At 39.3% G+C, this 26,184-nt stretch overlaps 1 protein-coding gene across 7 annotated transcripts in view; it reads right to left on the reverse strand.

Annotated features, from left to right (window-relative positions):
* Positions 1-23,991, reverse strand: part of CLOCK (clock circadian regulator) — a 61,557-nt gene extending 37,566 nt beyond the window's left edge. For 3 of the 7 annotated variants that reach the window (XM_062492803.1, XM_062492802.1, XM_062492801.1), the window contains exons 1-3: positions 23,745-23,991; positions 13,791-13,889; positions 11,746-11,832 (exon numbers count right to left, since the gene is read on the reverse strand). Coding sequence is in view for 4 of the 7 variants with exons in the window: in XM_062492798.1 (XP_062348782.1) it covers positions 11,746-11,832; positions 13,787-13,889; positions 17,628-17,679 (242 nt within the window). In the remaining 3 variants the exon portion in view is untranslated. Of the gene's footprint in view, positions 1-11,745; positions 11,833-13,786; positions 13,890-17,627; positions 17,860-23,744 lie in introns of those variants that run through there. The other 4 variants (XM_062492798.1, XM_062492797.1, XM_062492800.1 and 1 more) reach the window with 3 other exon arrangements.
* Between the last annotated feature and the right edge of the window lie 2,193 nt (positions 23,992-26,184).

Here is a 26,184-nt window from a genome sequence, read left to right on the forward strand (position 1 = left end):
TATCTTTGCCTTCCAAGATTCCAACTAACTACACTTATAAACAGCTAAGGTGTTGTCTACGAGCCTCCATCAAATTACTAACAAAGATACTAAAAGAAAGTGATAAAATACAAATTTTTGAGTCATCAGTAAACAAGCTCCCCAAATCAGAAGAAAAAAAGGACAATAAAAATAGTACAAACCCAAGTTTATAAGATAAATTTGAAAGGCAGCATTTAATAACCTAGCCATAAGAAACAGGTATTCTTCTGTAGTCTCATTTAAAGTATTTTCTCAGTCATTTGTATACACAGTTCCTTACGAGAGATTCCCTTCCTTCAATAATAAAGCTGTAAGAGTAAGTGGCAGAAACAATGTTTGCAGACCATGTGCAATTAGTGTGTACAAAAAAGACAGTGGCTATGTGTTATGATCCTGCTTGTTCCCATTTTTTTAAGACTCCACCCATCCTTGGCTTTCACTGGAGGTGCACACCCCTTTATCTCTGGCAACACACTGAAGCAGATTGTGAAATTATGTGTTTAAAAGAATGTACATACCACACAATTTTAATAAGAACAAAATAATAAATACTGTATTTTAAAAGTGTGGCTCCATCTACCTTTGAAAATTGGCACAGCTAAGAAACAGTACCCTCTGTACTATTAGTTACATCTCTCTTAGCTACATCTCCCACTCCTGGTTCTGTAACAGGGTACCCTGGGTTAGACTTGAGTATGTGTTGTGTTTGCACATCTAAAATACAATATATACATCATAATCAAGTCAGATTTAAAAGTACACCTACTGTTTCTTTAAATGGTTTTAACACAAAACCAGTACTTCACAACAGGAGTTCAGGTCAAGAGAAGCTAATTACTAACCTACTAGTGTTACAATCCCAAACTGAAAACTTTCACATCCCTGTGTAAATCTCCATTTCCTTTAATGGAATTCTGGGAGATACAACCTGCAGTCAGCTAGTCAGCTGAAGAACAGGTCCTAAATTAAAGCTCACTATGCTGAGGAAAAAAAGTGCTATAGCTGGTATAAAATCTGCAGTCTGCTATTCTCTAACAGGACCCTCCTATATTTGGTACATTTTACAATGAACAAATAAACCAAGCTTCCTCCTTCCAGCCTCTTAGACTGAACTGAACAGGTAGGCAATTGACACTTCTTTTCAGAAGTTCAAAAGGTGAAAAAATTCCACATGCACATTCTAAAGTTTAAATTCAAATGAATATTATAACTATCCCATGAAATTTACTACATACAAACCAATTTTTCCTATAGAATAAAGTTACCAGGCAATAAAAAAATCTTCACTTAATGATTTGTCAATATTAACAGAAATTTAAAGAAAAAAACTTTAAAATACAGTACCCATATATCTATCCTGGAATTAAAAACACTTTGAAATAATTAATCCAATTAAAAGTGTGCATATTTATGAAACTGAGCATATGAATTTTAGATGATTTGTATCAGACACAAGCGTCAGTTTAACAATCAATTTTTCTAAAATGGTTTGTCACAATTTCATCAAAGCAAAAATACTACAAAGAATCCTAATGAATTGAACCAAAGAACAGGTATTAAACATTTAATTCCTATACTGGAAAATAAACATGATAATTCACCAAGAAATGAGACAGATCAAAGAATCAAACATTGGTTTTCCTCTACCCCGATAATAAAAGGGAAGAATGACTGAATACTGAAAGTCAACTACTTTTTGCAAATTGTCCTGGAGAAAATTAATTATCAATTTCAACAGACATAATTATTACACATTCAAAGCAAGATAACACCAAGGACATTCTTCTTCATTCCATGCAAAATTTCTGTTTCATGTTGATATAAACAGGCAGGCTTAAGTTTAGAAAATGAGACTTTATCATTGAAAATGACACTTTATCGTTGTTATTATTACTGCAACAAAGTTCAGCGATCCACCTCAATTACTCTTCCAGAAATAACCTATGAACCTACACATTATGTGAGCACATCAGCTGCCAGACTTTTAGCATGCAGATATGTCTTAAACGGTGGGAAAGGATGCTAAGAAGAGATGACGAAATTCACACAAATGAATCTTCCTAAAATTCTATCCTAGACGAGAAAAAAAAACACCCAATGAAGATTTATTAGCTTTCACATTCAAATGAACATTTATACTTTTTACATAAAAAACTGACTACTCGAGAAAACTTCAGTCAAAATTTCCTGCTCTGTTCTCATTATGCTATTCTAAAATTTTCAGAAATCAAGAAATCAAATTATTTCTGCACCCAGTGCCTTTATTGCAGAATCACAGAAAGGGTCAGGCTGGAAGGGACCAGAGTGGGTCATCCCATCCAACCTCCCTGCTCAAACAGGGTCACACTAAAGCACAGGGCACAGGGCAGGTACAGCACAGGTCTAGGCAGTTCCTGAATATCTCCAGCGAGGGAGACTCTCTGGAAATCTGCTCCTGTGCTCATTCAGTAAAGAAGTTCTTCCTCTTTTGATGGAACTGCCTGTGCATCAGTTCCTGCCCATTGCCTCTTGTGCTACTGCTAGGCAACACAGGGAAGAGCCTGGATTCATTCTCTCAGCACTCTCACTGCAGATATTTACATACATAAGATCCCCTCTGAGCTGTCTCTTCTCCCTCAGCCCTTCCTCACAAGAGAGCTGCTCCTATCCCTTAATCATCTTTGTTGCTCCCCACTGGACCTGCTCCAGGAGCTCCATGCCTCTCTTGTCCCGAGGAGCCCAGAACTGGACACAGAACTCCTGATGTGACCCCACCAGGGCTGAGCAGAGATCACCTCCCTGCTGGCAATGCTCTTCCCAATGTTCTCCAGGACACCACTGGCCTTCTCATCCCCATGGCTGGCTCACGGACAGTTTGCTGTCCAGCAGAACCCGAGGTCCTTCCCTGGACAGCTGCTTTCCAGCAGGTCAGTCCCCAGCCTGTGCTGGTGCAGGGGGTTACTCCTCCCCAGGTGCAGGACCCTGCACTTGCCTTCACTGAATTTCCTCTCTGCCCATCTCTCCAGCCTGCTGAGCCCCTTCTGAAGGGCTGCACAGCACTCAGGGGTATTGGCTGCTCCTCCCAGCTTTGTGTCATCAGTGAACTTGCTGCTCTTTCATCCAGGTCATTAAAGAGTAAGTTAAAGAATTCCCAATATTGAATGGTGGGGGACACAAGTGTCAGGCCTCCAACCAGACCCCATGTCACTGACAGCGCCTCTCTGGGGTCAGCCAGTTCTCAATCCACCTCACTGTCCATGCATCCAGTCCTCACTTCCTGAGTTTGCCTACAAAGATGTTGTGAGAGATGGTGTTGAAAGCCTTGTTTTAAGTTGAGGTTAAACAATATCCACTGCTCTCTCCTCATCCCTCCATGTAGTTGTTTCATCGTAAAAGGCAATCAGGTTGGCCAAGGATGATCTGCCCTAAGTGAATCCATGCTCGACATCACCTTCTTGTCATCCACATGGTTAGAGATGGCCTCCAGAATGAGACATTCCAGAATGAGACATTCCAGACACCTTTCCAGGGACTGAGATAAGGTTGACTGACCAGTAGTTCTCTGGGTTCTCCTTTTTGCCATTTCTGAAGACCAGGATGACATTTGCTTTTCTCCAGTCCTCAGGTACATCTCCTGATTGCCCTGACCTCTCAGAAGCAGCCTCATTATGGTGTCCACCAGCTCTGTCAGCACTTGTTGATGCAATCCACCAGGGCTTATGGACTTGTGAACGTTCAGTTTACCTGGGTGTTCTCTAACCCAACCCTCCTTGAAGGAAAGTCTTCCTTCCAACATTCCTTCACCTTGGTCTCCTGAGTCAGATATTCCAGAAAGCTGGTCTTGTTAGTGAAGACCAGTGCAAAGAAGGCATTCAGTGTCTCCACCTTGTCTGCATCCTCTGTCACCAGGGTCCCCTTCCATTTAGTAGGAGGCCCTCATTATCTTAGGTTTTTCTTTTGTTATTTATGTATTTGAAGATGCCCTGATTGATGTCCTTAACATCCTCAATCAGATTTAATTCCAGGTGGATTCTGGCCTTTCCTGTTTTGTTTCTACTTTGACAAGCACTCTATAGTGATTCCAAGCAATCTGGCCCTGCTTCCATCTCCTGCGCATTTCCTGATTACACTTGAAAAATGACACTAGCTTTTTATTCATTCATGCAGGTCTCCTGCCACCCTTTGTCTAACTTCTTGTTCACTGTTCTTGAGCCTTGAAGGAGTCATGCTTGAATATCAACCAGCTCTCTTGGACTCCTGTTCCCATGGGATTATTCTTTCAAGAAGATCCCTGAGAGGCAAAAGTTAGCTCTCCTGAAGTCCATGGTTGTAATCTTACTTGCTGCCCTACTTCATCCTCGCCCTATACAGTCTATAAAGTATATAGCTTATGAGCCTTAAATCAATTTTAAGGGACATCAAATTATATCATCAACTTACTCCTTTAAGTAACAATTACCTAACACATCCAGTAACATCTTTCTGCTTCTCACCTAGGCCCCATAAAAAAGTGATGGAGGGGTCAGAGGGGAACTGGCACACAGTGCCAGACAACCAAACAAAATGAACTCAAGGGATTTTTGTAGGTGGTTTTGTTCTGTTAGGGGTTTTTTGCTTGTTTTGTTTTGCCCTTTTTTCTTTGATTGGTTGGTTTTCTCTAAATAGGAGACAAAGACTTACTCCTAACTCGTGGTCAGCATATTTACCTAGAATGTGGGAGAAGTAAGACTTAAGTACTTCCTCTGAATCTGTCCACAGATGAAGAATTACCACATGAAAGATAGCAAGAGCAATACATAGACCACACCGGTAACTACATGGCTACAGAGGCCAGGTACTTGACACCCTAACAGCTACTTATGTTTGTAAGCACTTTTACCAATCTCCTTGATAAGCCTAAAGTTTGTGTAATGTTAGCCTTTGATCATTACTCTGACCACTCATTTCCATGGCTACATGAAATTCCCTCTTTTCAGCTAGCATAAATATGTGATCAGTCAACACAGCTAAAACTGGTCAAGTCCCAAACTAACCCAAATGTTGTTTCATTCAGCTAAATAAACTACATTTGTTTCACCATATGACTACTCCTGGTGCAGGGGAAGGGGAAGCAGCAAATCACCAGGTCAGACATCTTTCAGCAACACTGGCATTTCAGGCTAACCTACACCATTTGTTAAATCACAATCAGAGAGCAAAATTAGGAAAAACAAGATTCAAATTTGTGGTCAAAGAAATGAGCACTGTAGTTACTACTTGAGAAGCCTATATCATATTTAAATGGAACACCTTTAGTCTCCCATGTGCTGTTGCCTCTCACATGACAATCCATGACAAATTAAACTTCTGGGCAGAATGTGACTCATTCTTACATACTGATCCAGACTCATGGATCAGCTTCTGGATATGAAAACAAACTCAGAACTCAGAGTCAATGGGTATCTTAAGCAAAATGTAAATATATATACCTAATGTGTTGCTTAGTTGTCAACCTATTTATCAAACAACATGTCAATTAGCATCAAGTTGGATGGTTTTAGGATGATCCTCAGTACAGATACTTATACAAGGATATTCCTCTAAATTAATAATCTGAAACTGAGAAAATCTGATTAATAATTTATACCAACAGCAGCTGTTTGTAACACATTCAATTGTACAGGTATACCAAATGGACATAATTTTTAAAAAATTACAACAGTTGCTAACAGCAACACCCAAGAACATGACAGGTGTTTCAGAAAGTTACTATTTCATCTGAAACGTATACATACATATAACATACATGCATACATGCAAGTAAAACACTTCCAAAAATATTTAGTGCTAGTCGCCACTTTATTTTTTACAAGTTGATTGCACAATCCATGATTTGTGCAGCTGTGGAAGTGCTTCTGGTGCCTAAATTTCCCAGCATGGGTGACTCATACACAGCTAAATTATTCTGTAAAGCTTTTGTGAAGACTGGACTGTTTGCCTGCCTGAAAAATGGAGTAGGCAGTGTAGCTCACTGGAAAGCATCTTCAAAAAGCAAAACGTGAGACTTCACATTTCCATAAAATGAGACAGCTGGAAAATTTTCAGCTACAACACTGAAGTGCAGTCCGAGTCATAAATTACCAAACAAGCAGCTCCTCCTCCCTACCTCCACCCACCGCTTTCCCCAGAACTCCTGTGTATCATTTTGAAGACCACAAAATAGTAATGAAAGGAAAATGAAAGAGGTAGCTGAAAAAAACAACAGCAACAACAAAAAACAAAACAAAACAAACAAAAACAAACAAACAAACAAAAAAAATAAAAATAAAAAACAACGGGAAGCACTAGGGGATGGTCATTTCAGTGTATTTCCACTGTAAGAGAAGAGCAAATTTGGGACCACTTCATGAAACTAAACAGCCACAAGTCTATTGGACCTCTACTGGAGATGATGTTGCCATGCCACTCTATCATATTTAAAAAGCCACAGCAGTTAGACAGAAGCCCTGTTGACTGGAAAAACAGAAACAAAAACAGAAATCAGAAAAAAAGACTGGAAAAATAGAAATCAGTCCTATTTTTTAAAAAAGGGAGAAATGAAGATCCGGGGAACCACAGAACAATGAGCCTCACCTCTGTGTCTGCGAAGATCATGGAAGCAATTTTAAGGCACATAGAATACAAGGAGGAGATCAGAGACAGCCAGCACAGCTTTACTAAGCTTACAGCACAGCTTACAAATCATGTCTGACCAAGCTGGCACCTTTCAGTGATGAAGCAACAGCTGACAAGGCTAAGAACAACCAATGTCATCTAACTAGACTTCTGTAAGGCTTTTGATATGGTCCACACAACACCCTTGTCACCAAATTGGAGAGACATAGGTTTAAATGGCAGACTGTTGAAGGGAAAACTAACTGAATGGATGGACACAGCTGGAGAGTTTGTGGTCGATGACTCTATGTCCAGATGAAAGCCAGTGATAAGAGGTGACTGCATCCAGCTCTCAGATCCTCAACATAAGAAAGACATGAACCTGTTAGAGCAGGCCCAAGGGAGGTCACAAAGATGATCAGAAGATTGGAGAACCTCTTCTATTGAAGACAGGCTGAGAGAGCTGAGGTTCTTCAGCCCGAAGCAGAGAAGGCTCCACAGAAACTTCACTGCCACCTTCCTGTACTTGAAGGGGGGTTTTAAAAAAAAGAGAGAGCAACAGATAATTACAGAACAAGGAGGACCTGTTTAAAACTAAAACAGCAAAGATTTAGATTAGATGTTAGGAAGAAATTCTTTATTCAGAGGGTGCTGAGGCACTGGAGCAGGTTTTCCAGAGAAGTTGTGGATAGTCCATTACTGGAATTGTTTGAAGCCAGGTTGGATGTGACCCTGAACAACTTGATCTAGTGAATGGCATTCCCTACTCATGGGGGAGGGGGATTAGAACTACATGATCTTTAAGATCTCTTCCAAACCAAGGCTATGATTCTACCCAAAAAATATGTGACAAAACACACTTCTGTATCAGCATGCTTTTATATTCCTATGGTTAACGAGCTTTAAAAGAAGTAAAGAACTTAAATTTTCTAGAACTCTAGTGTCTGCCAGGTCCTTCAGTTTACCCCTCAATATAACTACCTCTTGTTAAAAAAACAAACTTATACTGTAAGTAAAAACTCAACACTATACTTACAGAACTCAAGACTTAAATTTCACTAAAGAAAATGCTGGAATTACTCTATTGTCAGAACTTTCAACAAAAGAATCTGGGCTCAACTGGAATTACAGTGATTGCAAGACTTGAGATAAAGGACAAGTATTTCATATTACAAAGGCAAGAAGTGCCTTAACAGGGAAAGGGGATACCCCTCCCCCCCAAGAAAACAAACAAACAAATCCAACCAACCAACCAAACCAAAACAGAAACCCCCCAAAAAACAGGAAACCAGAACAGTATTGCAATTGACATACAAAGGAAATAACTCTTGCTCTGGCTAAAGAATGAATTAAACTAAGACAAAACAAGTTTAGTTTTACTGTCCCTAGAAACTTTTGGCGAAACACTCAGTAACCACTTTGGGCACAGAAGCTAAGTATCTTTTTGCCACTCTGCTACAAGGAAGAATCCAAAGGAAATGGAATCAGCCAGCACTCTGTCAGTCATAGGACTTGTTCAGGTAGAAAATATGATACATTATTGTAAAAAAAGAGATAGTGCTGTATGAACTAAACAGAAACAGCAATGTAGCAATAAGAAAAAATATATAAAATAAACTCCAAATTTAATTTAATTTTACTGTAATCACTCTACAAGTAACTCTTATATGGAAATAAAATAAGTGTATCTTCACTCGATTCAAACATTAGAGCACTGAACACAACAATTTCTGAATGTTCAGGAAACAAAGCTCAAAGAAAAACTGTAGTTTAAAGTAACACTGCAACATTTAACATTTTTTAACATTCTGTATTTCTAAAACATTACCTATTTATATAGATGACAAAATTTTTCACTTTTTCTTTATTCTCCTGTGCAGTAGAAGCATGCACTCCCTCCTCTGAAACTTTCAGAGCTTCTGCTAAGCTAAGTCCAGAAAACCTACTGAAATCACCTTCTGAGAAACAGGAAAAGACAAACAACAAATTCCTTCTTCTCATATATCAGTATCATCTTCAAAATATTGGCTCCAGTCAATTTAATTGTTAATTAAGTTGATTAATTATTATGAGAATATTACTCTTTATGCACTGGGAATCTTTATAATGGAGGCTTTCAACACCTTGCAGACTAATTCAATGCTCATAGCAAAATTCTATCATGTGTCTCCCTTTCTTTCAAAAATATTTTAAGATCATGACTTAGATCATCCAGAACCTATATCTCTAAAAGCAATACTAAGAATATTTATAAAAGTATTACAGCTATTTTCATTTATAATTAATGTATCAGTGACCAAAAACCAAACTGACAATCAGGTTTTATTTAATTCATTTCTGCTCACCACACTGTGAGAATGGTTTCAAAGACCTAGGATCTTGCTAGTGGAAACACTGGTATTGAGGAACGGGATACCAAAAGTTATCAATATTTACAGGAAATTCTGAAACTAACATGAATTTTACATTCAGGCCATATGCTAACAGGATAATGAAAACAGCTGTATTGTATTTAAGCACATTAAAGCTTGAAACAGTTTACTTATATCAAACACATTAAAAAATACACAAACAGAGCACTTCAACATAATAATTAAATATTCTTAAACCAAGATTATTTAAAATAATGAGAAGTCTTCAGAACACAACTGGCTTACAACTCATATTTCGACTCTCAACATTTTTCTTCATTTCAAATTGAGGCTTGTATCTCGATTTTGAACAAATTAAATAATACTGCAAACGTGATTTTTTTAAAGTAAACTATTTTTTTCAAACAGTTTCCAAATACTGCTGCTGCTTATGCTGCTACAAGCTTAATAGTTTCAGGTGGATTTTAACGATTATATTAAGACTGTAGGTTTAAACATGCCTGTCAACAGAAATCTTAATTGAATGTTGGAAATTTTCTGGAAAAAGTGCTGAAAGCCAAGGCCAAGTTTCTGTAAAAATCTAATAAACAAGAAACATAGCTGAATTTAGTCCTAATTACTGGCTTAGATATGTGGGATATTATACTACAGTTAAGCATGCAAAATTATTGGGAAACTCGGAACTTAAAATTAAACAGGGCACATGGAGAACACTCTTTCAACTGCTATTTCAAGATAAAATTATGTAACACCAGCACCTAAATATTGCTTAGATTTTCAACACCTTAACAACTGAGGAATTCATTCCAGGAAAAAAAAAATAGAAAAAAAAAAAAGAAAAATCTGTCATGATTCATGACAGCTAAGGCAAGAAAAAGGGTAACAACTGCAAAAACCTGCAAAGACCATATCTTTTTCATTTTTTGTCTTGCTCTTAATTAATGACCGCCATAAAACACTGGCTTTGGGGTTTTATCAATGCAGATAAGCAGCTCAAGCAAAACATCTGGGGTAGGAAACAAACATATTTTGGAATTCTATACTAAAATTATAAAATGAAAGAAATTATAAGACTCCTCTGTTTAACAATAGAAAAATATAAGCATGGAAAAAACCCAAACTAATCTAATCAGAATTACAAAACGCAGTTATGATTTAGTTGTTTGAACCACTGTCATTTATAGTATTTATGTGCTTCATCGACAGTCTATATTACCAAAATTGGAAAAAAGTATTCCTGGCATTTTAAAAATTTTCAAACTCAGCACCCAAACTTATGACTGGACTTGCAGCATAGATATGTATCTTAGAGGTTCATTGCCCTCATCTACTGACCTATAACCAAAGTGAACAACTATGGCTCTGTCCCCATTAGAAAGTAATCTGAAACCACAGAAATGGATCAGTAGACCAAAGCAGCTGGTGCTGACACTCCGATGCTTGCTGTTCAAGAGGGTTTATTTTGGATTAGATTTCATCTGGTCTCACAGAAGCAAACATCACTATCACGTGGACCATTCAAATTTTTTTCCAGGAATTTTATGATTGATGCAGAACTCCATGTCCCCAGTAGAGACAGAAGAGCACTCTACACAAGCAGCAGAACTCAGAGTCTAGTTTTCTGAGAAAGGAATGTAGCTCAAACACACTGAACCAAGCAAGTGGTAAGGGGAAACAATAGTGAGATTTTTTCAAAAGCAGTTTTAATCATCCAAATCACAATGGTAATGCATACATTGGGAGTTATACCCCACCTTTTCAAATCAGACCAATCAACAGAGATGTCATGTCACAAACACAATACTTGATGGCACTGAAAGACTTCATAAAAATTCTCTAAGCATTCTTCATAATGTCTCACAATTGAAAAACAAAATCATGACACAAGGCCATCTACTGGCTTCCACAAAAAAATTATTTCCTCTGTGCCAGAATTCAGCAGAAGACATAAATCTAGATAACCCTATTCCTTAGGCATCATTTCTCTTTACTTATTTACTTCATCTTTTATGTCCTGTTTTTTCACTTCAAATACTTTACTTCTCATTTCTACCTTATTTCTTTCAGCCTTTGTCTCTTATTTGTTTGTTTCCTTCTATTACCTGTGCTATTAAATACAGTAAGGGAAAATATTCTTGCATTTCTGAACTTTCAGAGGTGCCAGTATTGCTTTTTCCCCTGGAAATTCAGATAGTATAGTTTGAGACAGGTTTGTAAGCACTACTACTGTGATTTAACTTGCCCTAAATGAAACAAAATTTAAAAGGAGTAAAGATGATCATGGGTTTACTGCAATGACTCAAACTGATCTCTAAATCCCTAACCAACTATGGGAATTGAGAAAAATCAGACTAATGACACAGGAATATTAGTCTACATTAGATTGAAAGTAGCTTGGTTCTAAACATCATCTCAGAGAACAACCACAGGAACAAAGAAATACTAAGGGAAGCTAATCAAGCAACATATGGAATGCAAGAACTTCATTAAAGAAACACTAGATACTTGGTGTATAAACAGTTTTTTACCTCAGATGTAAACCCAAGAATATGCTTAATCTCTGCTCATTTTTTTCTGGGCTATGTAATTTATATAACAATTTAAATCCTCTAAATTTTAGGTTCTGTGCCAGAGTTTCTCCTAGCACTGTAACTTACAAATAGGATTTTTTTAATCTTTTTTTTTTTCACATATAATTAATTCATTAGCTGTTTAGAATGACCAAACTATTCAGACTCACCTAGTTTCACTGACGTTCAGTATACAACATCCAAATAACCTTCCAGAAGATTTTGCAAATGAAAGAATGAGCTTCTCTGTACATATGCTAAATTTAGATGAAAACAAAAAAAATAGATCTCTTTAGAGCAATTCCTAAAGAAAAATTGTCATTTAAGAAAAACAACACTACACAAATTTTCACATGTACATAACTTGAAAATTTTAAGTATATTGCCTTTCCATTTCAGAAGAAAGCTGTTTTTCACGTTCTAAAAATGTTACTTGAAAAACAACATCAAAGATGCACAACAGACAAAGGTTTTCAGGAGGCCCAAAAAGAAATAAATCATAACTTTTAACCACACACAGCCTGCACAGCCCAAAAAGATCAATTTTATTATGATCTCTTGTGAACATTAGAGTAGCAATAAAGAAAAAAAGCAAAGAACAGAGAAAAACTGAATGAAAAAACGGACAATGGTTATGGATTTATGCTGCTGAAGCAGACTTTGAAGGATCAAATCAACAGTAGATGAGTGATAAAGCTAAGGAAAAGCACAAATAGTACAGAAGAAAATCTTCTTACTCAAGTGTTTGTACCAGATACTACAACAGAGTCGAGGAGATTAGACCTGTTTACTTCTCACAGTCCAGCTAGAACATGCTCAGTAGCTCTGTCTGCTTATGACTAAAAGGATTTGGAATATATCTACCTCATCTGATTTGGACAGATGAAATGGATTTAGGAAATTCATTGAACTGGTACAAAACATATTTGCAGAAATCTATCATGCTGCCTAATGTAAGTGGGATAGAAGAAAAAAAAACCTGCATCTTAACAATTTTTTTATCCTAAAACCTTGAGTGCTTGCTTCAGTATATGCAGGTGCTTTATTTTTCCAGTGGCAAGATTTTCATTGCATTCTGCATCAAGAAAACAGTATGTTCTACCCTCTCAACTCATTCTCAGACACAAGGTGATGTTTGGTTGAATTTTAGGTGAAGGAGACAAATAACAGAGATTTACATCTTAGTAAATTATAAGCAACTAAAACCAGGGTTCTGGAATAGAAAGTGTCAAGCATCATTAACTACAAGCACTGCTACCTGTAATTCCATTCATGACCAAACTTCATGCACAATCAAGCACCTCCAATGCATTATAAGCCACTAGGAGTACAGGAAGGCTTTCTGCCAGCAAGACAAAATAATCCCATTTCAGCAAGATTGGCACAATGTCTGCTCTACATAAATAGATCAATTTCTTGCATTTTTTGACCCAATATGAAAGTGCATGCTTTGACCCAGACAAAAAACAAGAGAACATCTGAAAAATAACAGCTACTTAGAAAGATAAAACATAAAAACAACATACATGAGAGGGCCATGGCCATGATCCTAATGATACATTGAATCAAAATCCCTCTGCTGCTCAAAAGATGAACCATAAACAAACTACCCTGCTGTTTTGTGCTTCTCTCTGAGTAATATACAAAGAAATCAGCAAACCTACTGCAAGATAGGACACAGACGAATCTTGTAAAGATGAAAATCTGCACCTCCTGGTGCACCCTCAGCTGGATAGTACATAGTGTCCAATCAAGGAAGCAGGGAGAAGCAACCCTTTCATAAATAAGGTGGCAATCACACAAAAAGAACACAAATAAACAAACAAACAAACACTCAGAAAAGAGTAAGCGTGGCAGTACATAGGCTCATTTACTGCAACATATCCCTGGGAAAGATATTAGTTTAGTCTCCAGAAACCACAGGGCCAAATTAGCACGCTGCATTGCTCAGGACAGTGCCTTCATAAGGCCTGGGTTTTTTCTTCCTTCTAGTTTCCAAGGCAGCTGCTCAGGTACAGTTCAGTTGTTTTATTCCATGCTCCAGTGTACAGGATAAAAGCTTATAAAAAGCTTATTTGAAGTTTATTCGTGCCCACACACACCATTAATTTGAATCTCAAACTGAAGTGGAATGTCTACTTTGCCTGAGGTTGAAAAAGAGATGTTTCTGTTTAAAGCATTGCTGATCTTGTAGCAATAAAATCTACGTACTTACTTAAATTATCTAGAAATACATTGTGCCTTGTAGAGTGGGTGGGTAGCATTAGTAGTCCAAACGTGATGTCATCTGAGTAAAAGTCTTTGGCACAGTCTTCTGGAAAACAACAAAAAAACCCATAGTTTAATGACAATTAATCTGTTTGAAAAAACTTTTGGAAATGAGCCCTTGATTATTTCTGTTTTCTCTCCTGCCATTTCAGTCATTTTATATGCATCCTTAAATTGTACACAATTTCATTTTCCAATTTTTCTATTCAATAGAATAATGTAAATACTCATGAAGAACTTCAACATTGCACGCCACCTTTTATGTAGCTCTGGCACTGTCTAAAATCCAAACCTGAGACTCAAATGCAATAGCCCAATGGTAAAATGAAATTCACAGATGTAATGATGTCTACAAAACATTAATATTACAATTACTGCATTACAATTGCTTTGCATTGTATTATGACCTTGCAGAATATCAATAATACATTATGCAAACTTCTGGAAAGAAAATGCATCAATCAAATCTTAACTGTGTGCACTATGGTTCAAACACAGGACACATGAACTACCTCAAGAACACAACTTGAAACTCTCAGAGAACATGGCATGCAACAGCACAAGATCTCCCTCTCTAATCAAACTCCCCTCACCAATAAAAAAACAATTTCAGTAAGATGTGCTTAGCAAAAGCTAACTATACAGCAGAGATCTATACACAAATACTCTACTAATTCAATGAAGAAGTAGCCCACCACCTCCTACAGATCATAAATTCTGTATTCCTACACACCATGCTGTATTTTAAACACACATGTACCAACTTGTTAATACCATCTAAATGATGATAATCCTGCTAGAAAAATCTATTCCTAGTTACCCACTGCTGTTATTTTCTATCCAGCACTCCCCTGTAGCAAAGCCCATCCTTTAAGGCAGACATAAATCTATTCCTTTCCATTGTATGCAAGGATAGGCGGATTTCCTTTGACATAAAATAACCAAAACAAGGTAACTTCTAAACCCCTGTTCTTTACCACCTTGTCCCCCAGTACGTGTAACACAGAAAGAAGAAGCTGTCAGCCTGGGGAAGAAAAATGCCAATGTTTGAGGAACTACTGCCAAGTCTAATGGGATAAGAAATGCAGACCATTATCACCAATATGTCTATTTTCCTAAGTCGTCAAATGAAGTATTCTAGTGTTAGAAATCAGTGACTGGAATCAAATATCAGTATGTAGATAAGAAATGGCAAACTATATTCTACAGGTCAGGAAGTTTAGGTGCATTTAAAAAAAACAAAACCTGTGCTGGTTTATGAAAGATTATTTTTTGCTTCTTATGTTGGCAACATGAAGTTTGATGTAACTCAAATCTAAATCAACCATAAATCTAATTGTCTCTATAAAGGCAGTACAAATTTAAGTAAAATAATTTGAAAAAGCAATTTCAGTTATTTTAGTGAAAAAAGTTTGTGATCCTTTTGACTTAGATAAAATGGTATTATGTCAATCACCACTGATGTTAAAAACTTCTACAGCCCCACCCTCAATTGTACTGAAATTTGTACGAAGTCCTCCAGCTTGCAGAAAAACTGTGTGCAACAGAGGTAGCAATAGAGCAGCCAGAATGCCTGACATGAAGTTTTCAGGCACCACTGCTTGTCATTTTGCCACTCACTTTAAAAGCAAGTTTGAGTGACAGCAAAATTTCTTAAAGGATTTAAAAAATATGTATTTTAGCACTAGAATTTGTGTCCTAACCAAACTGATGAAAACAGCATATTCTCAAAACCTTTTCCTGTCTCATTGTTTTCCTTCAGAAGACCTAAACCCATCAACATAATTTGTAAGTTTCTATAGATCTTTCTCCTGCTCTATTTCATAAAACCTTCTAGTTACTTTTCCTCTTGATTCAGACTACTTCTCTGATTTCATTATGCTTTCCAGAACCTGTAAAATATTTTGCTTCTTTTCCTCCAAATCTGTATATTATTTGGACTTGCTTTATGCTGACTTTTGCTTCTATATTCTCATATTACTTGTTGCTGATCTATCTTATCATGTTCTTAGAAATGAGAACTTGTTTAATTCACTCACTATGACTCGCTTATTAATTTGAATCCTTGTCCCCCTTTCTGAGGTCACTGTCATCATTTTCTATGTCAGTGAAATTCAGTTCACAAGCTTCTCAAGGCTGAAACTCTATCTTATTATCTATGAAACATCATGAAAAACTCTAGGGTAGCACAAAATGTTTAGCTACAGCTTCTGAGCTGGAAAAAAGACTATATAAAAAAATGAAGTAGAACATTTTAACAATAAAAACACTTCCAGAAAAATACATTAGATGCAAAATTGCTGAGATGTTAGAGAACTATCAGTGGAACTACCATACTGGGTCTGAACTGTAGTTCTCAAAGACACAACTGCTAGTAGTGGCTTGATTACACATAATGGATGTTGCTGCTGTGGATGGTAAGAAAACTTTATTAAATCACATTACTACATTAAAACTGTCAGAAAGCGTGTGTCTGTATGTGTGAGAGAATCTGCATTCCTATTCTGACAGTTCTTGGAAGCTGTGATTCATGCTGCTACTTTCTCTTCTACTCACAGTAGAGGAAAACCCTGTTTCCTTTAGAGTATTTGTTGTTACTATGAAAACTACTTTAAAATAAGCACAAGTCAGAAACACCTATTTTGCAGTCTACTATGATATTTTAAAACTTAAATATTTTAATACTTAAAATCAATAAATTAAAATTTGTGAAGATTACGTTGGTTACTGAACGCTTGACAAGTATACTTCTTATTATACAGCAGAAAATTCTCTAGAAATGAAAGCAACACAAGCTAATAAAGTTTTATCCACTTATACCATTACCAGCTTTCTCAGTTTTTCCTAAACCAACAAGCAGGACACCCTACATTTCTCTACTGAGACTCGATAAAAATCTTCAAGTTGAACATAATGAGGTAGATTTCAGTCTGCTGTTGATTATGATAAATAGGTAATGCAGACAGGAAAAAAAGGCAAGAAATGCGATTCCAGACAAATTCAGCTCCTGCTTTTCAACAAGTAACTCTGTGTTATGAGACTGAGTGGGCTTACTGGAGATCCAATTTGGGAAATACTGTCTTTTGTTCTTATGCTGGCAGAAAAATATTATTTTTATTATTATTTTGCAATAATGTCATGCTACGACATTGTTGGACCCCACCCCTTTCCAAAATAGCCCAATATACTTCCTGTCTCCTCAAGTCCTCATGACACATACAACTCCTGTTCTGCTATCCAACACAGACCCAGAGCAGGCTGAAAAAAACAACAGGTCAGTACCAAAATCCCATTGCATTATCTCTCTCTCAAGAGAGGGCAGTGACACATTTCTCTCTACCCAGCTTGCCAATTTTTCCAAAACCTGGGCTAACATTACTGTCTGCGATTTCCATCCCTCCTACAAACACAGCTACAACGGATGAACAATTACAAAAGCTACTGGTGAATATGTAAGGAAAGAATGAGAGAAAACAAGGAAGAAGCATAAATCACATTTTCTTAGGAAATCAGTCTTAGAAAAAGGCAGCTTTTAATCAAGGAACATTTCCCAGTTGTTTACTGAGCCAAGGAAATGAGCATATATTGGCAAAACATTTTTTATCTTTTTACAACTTCACATGAAGGTTTCAAATTAAGCTTTCGGGAACAAAAGTCTGGGAAAGTTACTACATGAAACAAAACAGGTTTTTTTCTCCTAATGTATCTTGAGGCTTTTAGATGACTGGTGAAAATCCAAGCATTTAACATTTCTGTAGCAAGAGCAATCTGAAAAATTACATACCTTGTATTTGAGCACACCAGCAGGAGACTACCTTCTCTGTATTCACAACCATCTTTTCAACAGCAACCTCTAAATTCCTGGAACATTGCTCTGCCAGGGCCCACGTCAGTAACAGCCAAAACCCAAGAGGCTATTGCCTCTGACATTGCATTTAAGATGCAATGAAATAGCCACCAAACACTTCAAATGCCAGAAACTATTATCAACTACTTTATTAAAAACTTTGCTCAAACACTAAAATGGTAACTTATGTTTTTTTTTTATAACAGCAGCAGGATTCTCAGAATTTGAAATATTAAATTAGCTGTATGAATGTGTTTTGAAGTATATTTTTTATTAGGCAGCTTAGTATCTCACACTTTCATTAAGATCATAATTTAAGATGTAAAAATATATATTTCCTCAGTGTTTCTAATGTACATGAGGAAACTCACGCATTAACCTCCCACAAGAGCCACTTCTTATATGCCAGCCTGGCTCCTCTAGGTTCACAAATACCTGCCCCAATGAAGAAAGTGCTGAAACTTTCTGGAGAGCCACCAGTTCAGCAGATAATGAATGACATGCTTATTGGACCTGGAATCATTCTTCAGCAAGCAATGGAAACACACTCACAAACTTGTGGTGCTGCAAGCTAAAAACTCTTGTAGATGAGGTCGCTAGCCATACTACTCCCTACTATAAAGCACTTAAAATTCTGGCATTATGCTGGCTGATCAGCCTATTCCCAGATATTCCTTGTTTTCCAAGTGTCCCACAGCAAGGCCACTACTATGCAACGTTTAAGTTTTGCAGCCTGCTCTGGCTGTGTAGGGCAGCATAACCCCAAAGCAGCAGTCTTCACTAAAACAGGGCACAAAAAGGGGATTCCATACAAAAGGATCTACAATTCTTAATACCAAAGCCAGGGAGAGTTCATCAGCAAGACTTGCATCTTGCATCATTCAGCAAGACTTTATCAAAAGCTAATAGAGATACAAACTACATAAGTAACCAGTGAATACAGTATTTTGCCTTCACCTGTTTCTGATGCCTAGGACATAGGTAAGGTTAGTATTCACAATCCTGGTCCCTGTCCTTACCGTACACATAGCTAAATTTTTCCCATCAAAGCAGGAGTAATATATTCTTTTAACATGCCAGCAGGGGGAAAAAGATGTGCTCTCATATTGTCCAGGAGCACAAGGTTACAGCACAGTAACCTGGGACACACAAACTGGAAAGCTAATCTCTAGTCTGCCAAACAGGGTTCAAACCATAATCTCTCAACAGGCTCTGGATCGCACAGGGAAGATGCATCAACTAACAACTTTTCATTTCAGTGGCAATTTTCAAAATATGGAAGCAAAACTAAAAAGGACAGCTTTACTGGACAGAGCAGCACCAGAAGTATGCATGTTTCTCTAAGGAGAAAGGCAGCAAACAAGAGACCTAGGTCATGGGTTCCAGTTCATAATAGCATTCAAAATTTTAAATGGAACACGGGCCAGAATACAGGTGTGCATACATATATATAATCCTCCTTTTCCTCCAAGGAAAACAACTGGCCTAGTATATCTCTTTAGCCCAATTATATTTCAATCATCTTGTCTGCAAAGAAAAGTGAGGTTCTAGGCTTTGGAGTTTTGTTGGTTTGTTGTTTATTTTGGGCATTTCTTTCTTTAAAGGAGACATGAACAAAACCTCTTCCTCCTCACTCCTTTGTGCTTCTGAACAAAAGGGAGAGTCACCACAGGGTTTTGGTCCAATTCCAATCCCATAGGTGTGCCTGAGGTGTGGTTTGAACATGCCTTTGAACAAGTGAAGGCCTAATTTACAGATTGCCTAATTTATGAATAGTAAACAGATTTAGATGGCAAGATACTCGGTTGTGATAAGATTCTGGAAGATGTGAATGAGAACAAAACTTCAGTGTTCACCTTTGGAAAACTTTACTAGTGAAAACCTAGAAAAAAGGATATAAATTTTAAATGGGGCTGGACACACAAAATCCATCCAAATCAATTTTGACTCCTCCATATTATTTTATGGATCTGGCCATATACCAAAATAACACACATCAAAAACTATCTCAGAGGTACCTGCAAATATCCTTTTCAGTGGAATTCTAGAAGGACCTCTGTAGAAGAATTATGTCACATATTTATTTTAACAATCCACTTTAATTGGATCTTACTCCAATAAGTGTTTTCTTCTGTTTTAACTAAAGGATAATAGTCTAACACCGTTTACCTTGTGGTACCAGGATGTCATCATTGGTAAAATGGCATTAGCTTCAAAACTGAAGCCTTCTCACATACTCTGAGATCATCAAACACAGTTTTAAGAACAAAGCACTGAAGTAGGCACATTTATGCCTAATTTGGCGACTATTTTATCATGACTATGAGGAATGCCTGTAGTATCTACTAAGCTTCAAAAGCATCATGCTCTAAATAAGTCATTATCAGTCTTGAATCTTATATATAGATCCAATGTTTCAGGATCTATATTTAATAAAATATTAATACTATTAATTATGATTTCATAATATACTTAGAACATCAGTAAAGGATCTGGAAAATTATTCACTGATTTCAATGACAGAATGTAACACTTGGAAAGAGTCCAAAGTGTGCAGCTCTAAACTGTTGAAAGAATCTGTGAAGCCTTGTTATTTCCTCATAATATTAAATATATGACAACCACACAGGACCAAAACGTTTTATGTATATGATTATATATTCTAAAAGTGGGTATAATAAAGATTTCATAACATACAGGTATGGAAAGAGAACACTAAGACTATAAATTTAAACACTCAGGGGTGATGCATGCCAAAACTGAAGTGGCTTTTACATGACAAAGGAATTTTGTGGCAGCAGTAGGGATAGAGAATTCAATCCTTCAGGGCAGCTGCATTAACCCCAAGTCTCTTTTCGCTCCCGTGATTTTGTATTTCACATCTTTTAAGTCCTACAACAAATGAACAGTGTAATATCTGTCAGAGTTTCAAATTATTACAGATTCCCATTGAGGTAACAAAATAACTACATATACTAGTAAGTGCCTTTCCCCAGGTGCACCACCCACAGAAGTGAATGAGGTACATTCCTAATGGATATAGCCAAATTTGCTTGTGCCAGTTACAAAGAGACACTGAGATCTTTCATTACAGATTCTGCTCAGGAACTGAAGGTTTGCTTCCAACACATCTTTTTATTTGGAAAGACCACTAAATCCAAAATAACAATACCAACATTACTAACAATAATTCAATATTATCTTAAGACAAGAGACACATTTGAATGGTTTGGCCATAATCTGTAGTCTCACACTTTTTCTCCTCTAGAGATAAAGCTCCTGTAAAACACCTACTGCTCTCCCAACAGCCTGGTGATTCTCCTGGTCTTGTGCCACCCCTCCAGTGGTGAACCAGTTCATTAACACTGAAAGGTAAAAAATACTTTGCAAAGTAAATAGTCAGAAAGTAAGAATGGCAGGAACAATCACTACTGACTTTGCTATGCCACTACCTACTGATATCACCAAATTCTCACAAACAGACCTACATCTGCTTTCTCATTTGACCTTCATAGTTTGCAGTGTTCATAGGGACACTAGTACTTTTTAAAAGGCTGAAACACTAAAATGAACTTTTCCATTACTTCAGAGATCTACCAAAGCTTTTGCCTCGAGAAAAACCAACTCACTACAATGTGATGAAAAGGACCTTTCAGCCGTAATTCCACTTTTTCTGAATCATATTTTGTATTAAAAACTGTATTACGATACTAATTTTCTATTCTAAGATGAGAGCAATCCATAGCCTTCATCTATAAAACTAAGCTGAAACCATGAGGTACTGACAACTTTTTGCAGAAATTTAAAATAGAGGAGGAAGAAAAAGAGAAAGCTCAAAGCTCTTAAAAGCAGCAACTTCTTTTGCAAGACCAATCCAACCCTGAAGATTCATGACTCCTGTGAAATTCTATACTAGGAAGCTAATTAACCAACACTATAAATTAAATTTAAGGTAATTACCACACAGTTTTTAAATAGCTTAGTACAAAGAGAGCAAAGTTACCTACAGCAGAGTTTTGGGGTCCTTAGAAGAGCATTAGTAATGAAAACACTCTGCTTTCCTCACATTCTTTTATTTTGCCGATATGTGTTAAACTTTTCCATGTAGGAACATGAAGCGGAAGAAATAAAAAACAAGACATGGCTGAATGGCACCTTACACTATTAAATATCAACCCGGAAGTTTGAAGGTTTTTTCCCTGTTTGAATTGCTTGTTAAGAAGCAGTAACCCTTGCCTTACCAACACTATTCTCAGACTAAGTGGCCATATTCAGCAAAAAGAACCTAAACCAAAGAGATTATGTCTGGTAATCAGAAAGCAGTATGCATAAGGAGTTTGAGGAAGTGTCTTAAGTGGATACACATGAAAATTAATAGTTTAATTTTTAAAAAAAATTAAAAAGCAGAGCTACTTTCAAATAGAATCCCTCTATTACAACAATCAAATGCTCTCCAATTTCAGGCAACAGGCTGAAACCCCACAGATATTTATAAAAAAAGTCAATATTATTTCTGTAAACCTGAACATTGTGAAACAACTGCGACTGTTCATACTGAACTTTGCCAGGACTACCACAGTCGAGGTGTATTTCTCAAGTACTTCTTTCATTAGGGTATTTGCTTAAACAATCCTCTTGCCTCCTGACACACCTGTTAGCCAGAGAAATTATACAGGTTAAATATAACCACATTAAAAAGAAAAAAAACAAAAACACAAAACCAAGGTAGTTAATTTTAACCTGGATCATTTCCTCAAGCTAGCTATGGGACATAATTCCACAAACCGTTGTGCTGGAGCAGCTGAAGCAAGAAAGAGGCAGGCCAGGTCAAGTCAATACTGCCACCAAAAGCACTGCTTGTCAACCACTCATTTAAGAAGAAATACAGACTTTAAGGATTTAGAGGATCACATTCTGTGATCGGCCACTCTGCCTCTACAAGCAGTTTCATATTCCAGCCAAAGCCATATCTGACTTTCCCTGTGCCTCTTAGTAGATTAACTCTTACCGACAACGGCCTTACAAAAATCTCACTGCAAATATGTTTAATTAGTTCACAAGCACTCCTCCTCATGGGGAAAAAAAAAAATCCAATTTATATCGAGGCCTAAAGTAGCTGGAATTTGAAAGTGAAACCAACCAGAACTCCTGATCCACCTTAACCCAAACACAAAATTGGAAGTATCAAGGATTTCCAGTACCTCGCTGATTGTATTTCACACCTGCGTACACGGAGTATTTAACACACTCACTTTAAAGCCGCAACAACTCGAAAAAGGACCGGGGACTACTGAGAATTCCTCAGGTTTTACGAACGTGAATACGGTACTGTTAACGCAATAAAAGTTATCGGAAGCAGGAAAAAAAAAAAAGAAAAAGAGGAAAAAATACAAGCCTTTGAAGGGCATACGCAACCCCGCAGCTCCAGCCCACCTGCCGCAGGGACATAGCGGGGCACGCTCCCGCCACCGCCCGGAGCCCGAGGCCCCGCAGAGCTGTCCCGCCGCGGGGAAGGCCCGGGGCCGAGCGGGCACCGACCGCCGCCCGCCCGCCGTGTAAACACCCGCGCTCCGCAGGGCCGCCGCGGAAACCTCCCCCGCGCGTGGGGCGGCGGGGCCGGGCGCGTCCCCCCGGCGCCCGCGGGTCGAGCCGCCCCACGGAGCGGCGGCGGAGGGGCCGCGGGGGGAGGCGCCGCCCGCGGCTCCGCTCGGTCCGGCGCGGCCCGGCCCGGGGGATGCCGGGGAGTCCCGCGCCCGCCCGGCCCGGTTCGCGGGCGCGGGGCCAGGCGGCCAGCGCTCCCGACGCGGCCGGGAGTTGTGACAGGAGCAAAGTGGGTCACCGGGCCTAGCGGGTGCCCCGCGAGCGCCCCCCGCCCCCGGCCGCGGCCGTGCCCGCCCAAGGGCAGCCGCTGCACTCCCGCCCCCCGGTTCGCGGCGGGAGACACGCCGGCGCTGTCAAACTTCTACCGCTCCCCTCCGTGCCGCGCCCCCGCCTTCCCCTCGCCACCGCACACCGGGGCCCGGCGGGTCCGCCCGCGCCGCGCTCGCTGCTCACCTGACCCCGCGCTGCCGCTGCCCGCCTGCGTTGCCCCGGCGAGCGTCGCTCCCCCACGCGCAGCCCCGCGCCCGCCGGCACCGCGTGACGGAACCTCCTCCTGCTCCTGCTGCTCCTCCGGCGGCAGCACAGCAGCACCCGGGCCCGGGAGTCCCCCCGACACCACCGCGCCTGCGCCGCTGAGCCCCCACCGCCGCCGGCCGCCGCGGCGCCTCGCGCCACCGCGCGTGCGCCGGCGCGCACTGCAACCCGCGGCACCCCCGGCCGCCGCCGCCGCCGTCGCGCCTGCGCAGGAACGGCGCACCGGGGAGGTGATCCCCGACCTGCGCGCGCGCCTCGCCACGCGTGCGCAGGGGGGCGGGGGAGGGGAGCGTGCGCTGCGCAGGCGCGGTGGGCGCGCGCCTCCCTGACCTCGGCTCACCTCGCCTCACCTCACCCCGCGCCCGAGGAAATGGCGGCGGCGCGGAGCCCTCGGTGCCGCTGGACGGGCGGGAGAGCGGGCACCGTGCTGCCAGCCGAGCCCGCGCAAGGAGCTCCGCTGAACGGAGACGGTGCCCACTGGCACGGTGAACCCGGCACAGAACGCGGTCACAGGCGTAGTGTCAAAGCGGAACAAGCGACGGCCCAGGTCCTGTCCGGGAAGCGCGTCCCGGGGTATCTAGGGGTTCAAGAAACCAGTCCTAGCGGAGGTCCCTGGTTTCTTCTTTCCTGTGAATACACCGGTGAAATTCCCAGAGCGGCAGACACCAGACGTGTTTGCCTCAGTCCTTTTGGGGGTACGCAGCTTTTAATACTATTCGATAAATATGCGGCGACTATTTAAACATTTACCTATTATCGGTGCAGCAGAACATTGCAGTGAACCGTATTCGCTAAAATAAAAACGCTTAGGAGTAATAGTAAGTAATCCCAATATTTTCTCTTAGTTAAAAGGATTTTGTTTTTAAGTTGATATCTGAATAGCAATGTATCTAAAAGTACCTATAGAAGTTTAAATCGTGGTTGTATCTAGAACGAAATAAAGAAGTTGACTGCAAACTGTCATTGATTTCCTTTCTGGGTTACTTTCCAGGTAGTTCAGTCTCCCCATTTGATTCACAATTGTGACCAGTCTTGTGCAAGGACTTCTTTGCATAAGGGACAAGAGCTTCTTTACCAGAAGCTAGCCCAAAGAGCTAACAATGAGCTTTTTCACTAGAAGAATTCTGAAAAGTATTAGCAAAAACACTTATTTTTCTTTCTGATTCATAATACTCTAACTTTCAGTTGAGGAAAATGTGACAAAGAAAACTAATACTATCACTTGCACAAAGGACAACACTCATGATGAAATGTAGGGATAATAAGGTTCAGCAGGAATGGAACATCCAGGAGAAAATGCAGGAATATTTTCAACAAAAAATGCATAATTAACAGAACTAGACTATGGCAAAAAAACAGGAGGCTACAAATAACATCAGGCTGTTTCTATCGAATTTACCAGAAGATCTTTAGTAACCAGTGGTCATTCTTCAGAAAAAATAGGGCTACTGCACTATCTCTTCACACCTTGCATTAATGGAAGTATAATACCTATTTACTGCAATGTTACACTAACAAGTTGGCCAATTCAAAACAGGCAACACAGCTATGGAAATGATACACATTTGCATTTTTGGCTAAAGCTGTGACCTAAGCGAGGTCATTTTTTTAATGCTACTTCTCTTTTGGCAGTATTTTGTAGGATTCTGAAGGAACAGGACAGTTTAGAGATGGTGTGGTGGTTTTATGAAGCCATTCTCCTAAAAATACCATTGCTCTGCTCTTGTTGTCAGTGTGACTTCGCTGTGCAATGGTAGTTCTGATTCACTCACAACATAACTTTAAAACAATGCCAAATTAGGAGCAGCAGATCTTTTGTGAATTGGTGAATGATGGGACTGCATTGAGCCAGAATTGCAGAAACTTACAGTGCACTTCCATTAACTATAGCCATGTTTTCTAGAGAAATACCATTGCCATATTGCATGATGTTCTTCAGAGCTACAGAATGACCACCTGCTTAGCGTGCTCCTTTTTGATCCACACTGGCCTGTTCAAAAGAGGATCTATTTGAAGAAACTGGTTTTGAAACTAAATTTCGCTTTAGTATTCTGGAATTATGTGAGTCGATGTTGATTTGAAAGCTTGTCACAATCCACATAATCCTTGTAAAGCAAGGTTGGCTAACATTCCTGGAGCCTTTTCTTCCAAACAGTGTAACTGACTCAGCACCAGAAACATCTGGTTTTAACCTGCAGATTACCTTGGATTTTGCTGCTGCTTTGTCGCTTCTGATGGCTTTAATTACAACCGTGTGGTCACTTTGCTTAGACAAAGACAGGGTCACCACAGGGGAGGTTTGGCTCCCTTCCTGTCACATCTGCTTCCACTGTCACACACTGCCTGTGTCCCTGGCAGC

The sequence above is a fragment of the Cinclus cinclus genome, chromosome 5 (genome assembly GCF_963662255.1).
Source record: "Cinclus cinclus chromosome 5, bCinCin1.1, whole genome shotgun sequence".
NCBI lineage: Eukaryota > Metazoa > Chordata > Aves > Passeriformes > Cinclidae > Cinclus > Cinclus cinclus.